The sequence below is a fragment of the Pristiophorus japonicus genome, chromosome 12 (assembly GCF_044704955.1).
Source record: "Pristiophorus japonicus isolate sPriJap1 chromosome 12, sPriJap1.hap1, whole genome shotgun sequence".
NCBI lineage: Eukaryota > Metazoa > Chordata > Chondrichthyes > Pristiophoridae > Pristiophorus > Pristiophorus japonicus.
The window spans coordinates 76,253,307-76,256,125 of record NC_091988.1 but is presented as its reverse complement, the minus strand read 5'-3'; the positions used below and the strand labels follow the sequence as shown (position 1 = coordinate 76,256,125).

The 2,819-nt window shown below is 40.9% G+C and overlaps 1 protein-coding gene across 1 annotated transcript; it reads right to left on the bottom strand.

The window, feature by feature from the left end:
- Nucleotides 1–2,111, bottom strand: LOC139276784 (probable serine/threonine-protein kinase clkA). Its single transcript, XM_070894788.1, has 3 exons — nt 1,782–2,111; nt 672–1,420; nt 1–577 (listed from the first exon to the last, which is right to left on the bottom strand). Exons 1-3 carry the CDS (start codon nt 2,109–2,111, stop codon nt 1–3), a joined length of 1,656 nt encoding a protein of 551 aa, XP_070750889.1.
- Nucleotides 2,112–2,819: the final 708 nt, after the last annotated feature.

Sequence of the window (2,819 nt, the reverse complement as noted above, 5' to 3'; positions counted from 1 at the left end):
TTAGTTGGTGTTGTTGGGGTTGTTTTTGTTGTTTTTAGTGTCGTTGGTGTTGTTGTTGTATTTGTTGCTGTTGTTGGTAGTATTGGTGTTGTTGGCTTTGATGATGTTGGTGGTGTTGTTGTAATTGTTGTTGGTATTGGTGTTGTTGCTGGTGATGTTGGTGTTGGTGTTGGTGATGTTGGTGTTGTTGGTGTTGGTGTTGGTGTTGTTGTTGTTGCTGTTGGTGTTGTTTTTGCTGTTGGTGTTCTTGTTGCTTTCGTTTGTGTTGTTGTTGATGGTGTTGTTGTTGAAGATGGTGTTGTTGTTAGTGTTGTTGGTGTTGGTATTGGTGTTGGTGTTGTTGGTGTAGGTGTTGGATTTGTTGGTGTTGTTGATGTTGTTGGTCTTCTTGTTGCTGTCGTTTGTGTTGTTGTTAATGGTGTTGTTGTTGAAGGTGGTGTTGGTGTTGATGTTGGTGTTGTTTTTGGTGTTGTTTTCATTGTTGGTGTTGGTGTGCTTGTTGTTGTTGTTGGTGTTGGTGTATTTGGTGGTGCTGTTGTTGGTGTTGATGTTGTCGTTGTTGTTGTTGGTGTTGTTCCTGTTGGATTTGTTAGTATTGTTGTTATTGGATATGTTGCTGTTGTTGTTGGTTGTGTTGGTGTTGTTGGTCTTGGTGTTGTTTGTGTTGTTGCTGTTGGTGTTGGTGTATTTGGTGATGGTTTTGTTGATTGTTTTTGTTGGTTTTGGTGTTGTTGTATTTTGTGTTGTTGTATTTTTTGCTGTTGTTGGTGTTGGTGTTGTTGCGGGTGTTAGTGTCGGTGTTGTTGGCTTTGGTGATGTTGTTGCTGTTATTGGTGTTGGTGATGTTGGTGTTATTGGTATAGTTGTTGTTGGTGTTGTTGGTTTTGTTGTTATTTTTGCTGTTGTTGGTGTTGATGTTGTTGGTGTTCTTGTTGCTGTTGTTTGTGTTGTTGTTTAAATTGGTGTTGTTGTTAGTGTTGTTGGTGGTGTTGGTGTTGTTGGTGTTGGTGTTGTTTTTGGTGTTGTTTTCGTTGTTGGTGTTGGTGTTTTTGGTGGTGCTATTGTTGGTGTTCTTGTTGGATTTGTTAGTATTGTTGTTGTTGGATGTGCTGGCGTTGTTGTATTTGTTGCTGTTGTTGGTGTTGGTGTTGTGGGCTTTGGTGATGTTGGTGTTGTTGGTGTAATTGTTGTTGGTGTTGGTGTCTTTGTTAGTGTTGTTAGTGTTGTTGTAATTGTTGTTGGTGTAGTTGTTGTAGTTGCTGTTGTTGTTGTTGTTGATGTTGTTGTTGGTGATGTTGTTGGTGATGGTGTTGTTGCTGGTTTTGTTGGTGGAGGTGATGTTGGTGGTATTTTTGGTGTTGGTGATTTTGGTAGTTTTGTTGTTGGTATTGTTGTTGGTGTTGTTGGTGTTGTTGCTGTTCTTGGTGTTGTTGGTGTAATTTTTGTTGGTGTAATTGTTGGTATTGTTTTTGGTGTTGGTTTTGTTGCTGGTGTTGTTGTGGGTGGTGTTGTTGTTGGATGTTTGAAGCGAAATCCCATCAACCAGCCATCACTGGAATACACATGTGCTGTGAGAGATTGTGGAGGAATGTCATCGGGGCCCAAGGGAGGCGTGAGTTCAGGGCCAGGGGCCTAGCGGCAGCACGGGCCAGCCCACACTACGATATGTGTACGCTCTAGGTCCGTGCAACAGAGCTGTTCTCCAGCCGTCTTGGATAATCCTCGCCACTGGACCAACACCTAGCTCTGTCAAGCCCGTGTGGTGGTTAGTGTGTAACGGCCTTGTTGGTGTTATTGTTGTTGCTGCTGTTGTTACTGGTGTTGTTGGTGTTGGTGTTGTTGTTGTTGGTGTTGGTGTTGTTCGTGTTGTTGTTAGTTTTGTTGTTGTTGTTGGTGTTGTTGTTGGTGTTGTTGACGTTGTTGTTAGTTTTGTTGTTGTTGTTGGTGTTGTTGTAGGTGTTGTTGGTGTAATTGTTGTTGGTGTTATTGTTGTTAGTGTTGGTATTGTTGGTGGTGGTGTTGTTGCTGGTTGTGTTGGTGGTTTGTTGGTGTTGTTTTTGTTCTTGAAACAACCGTTCACCACTACTCTCTGCTTTCTGTCTCGCAGCCATTTTTGTATCCACACTGCCACACTCTTTAAACCCGTGAGCTTCAGTTTTGCTAAGAACTCTGTGGCAGTTCATCAAACGCCTTTTGAAAGTCCATATACACATCAATTGCCCTCGCCCCAATTTCACCGAAAAACTCAATCACGTTTGCCAGACACGATTTGTCTGCAACAAATCCATGTTGACTGTTATTTATTAACCCATCTTTTTCCAAGTGACATTTAACTTTGTCCCTCCTATAAGGAGAGAATTTTCCCATTTTCATGGTTATCTCTGTTTCTGCAGGCCACCTAGATATTGAAGTGGAAAATGTTGAAGATTTTAAAATCTTAGCAAAGCAGTGCAGGTTAGAAGAGCTCATCAGTGAACTGGAAAGCAAATGCAAAAAAGTGTATGAGTTTGGTAAGTTTTTACAGCACTCGTTTTCCTAAAATAACAAATCTCTTAAAAAAAATAAAATGTGATATTTTCTTTGATTATCCCTCACTCTTCCCCTTATAGCACAACCTAAAAAGAAAATAAAAGAAAGACTTATATTTACATAGCGCCTTTCACGACCTCAGGATGTCCCAAAGAGCTTTACAATGAACAAAGTAATTTCGACATGCAGTCACTGTTGTAATGTAGGGAAATGCAGAAGCCAATTTACACACAAGATCCCACAAACAGCAATGAGATAAATGACCAGGTAATCTGTTTCAGTGATGCGGG

Excerpts from the sequence above, each read along its gene's own strand:
- LOC139276784 (XM_070894788.1), bottom strand. The coding sequence starts at position 2,111 with ATGGCTGCGAGACAGAAAGCAGAGAGTAGTGGTGAACGGTTGTTTCAA. Across the intron at positions 1,421-1,781 it reads ACAACAATAACACCAACAAG|AACAGCAACAACACCAACAA; the intron begins GCCGTTACACAC and ends AACAACACCAAG. Across the intron at positions 578-671 it reads CAAATACACCAACACCAACA|GAACAACACCAACAACAACA; the intron begins GCAACAACACAA and ends CAAATCCAACAG.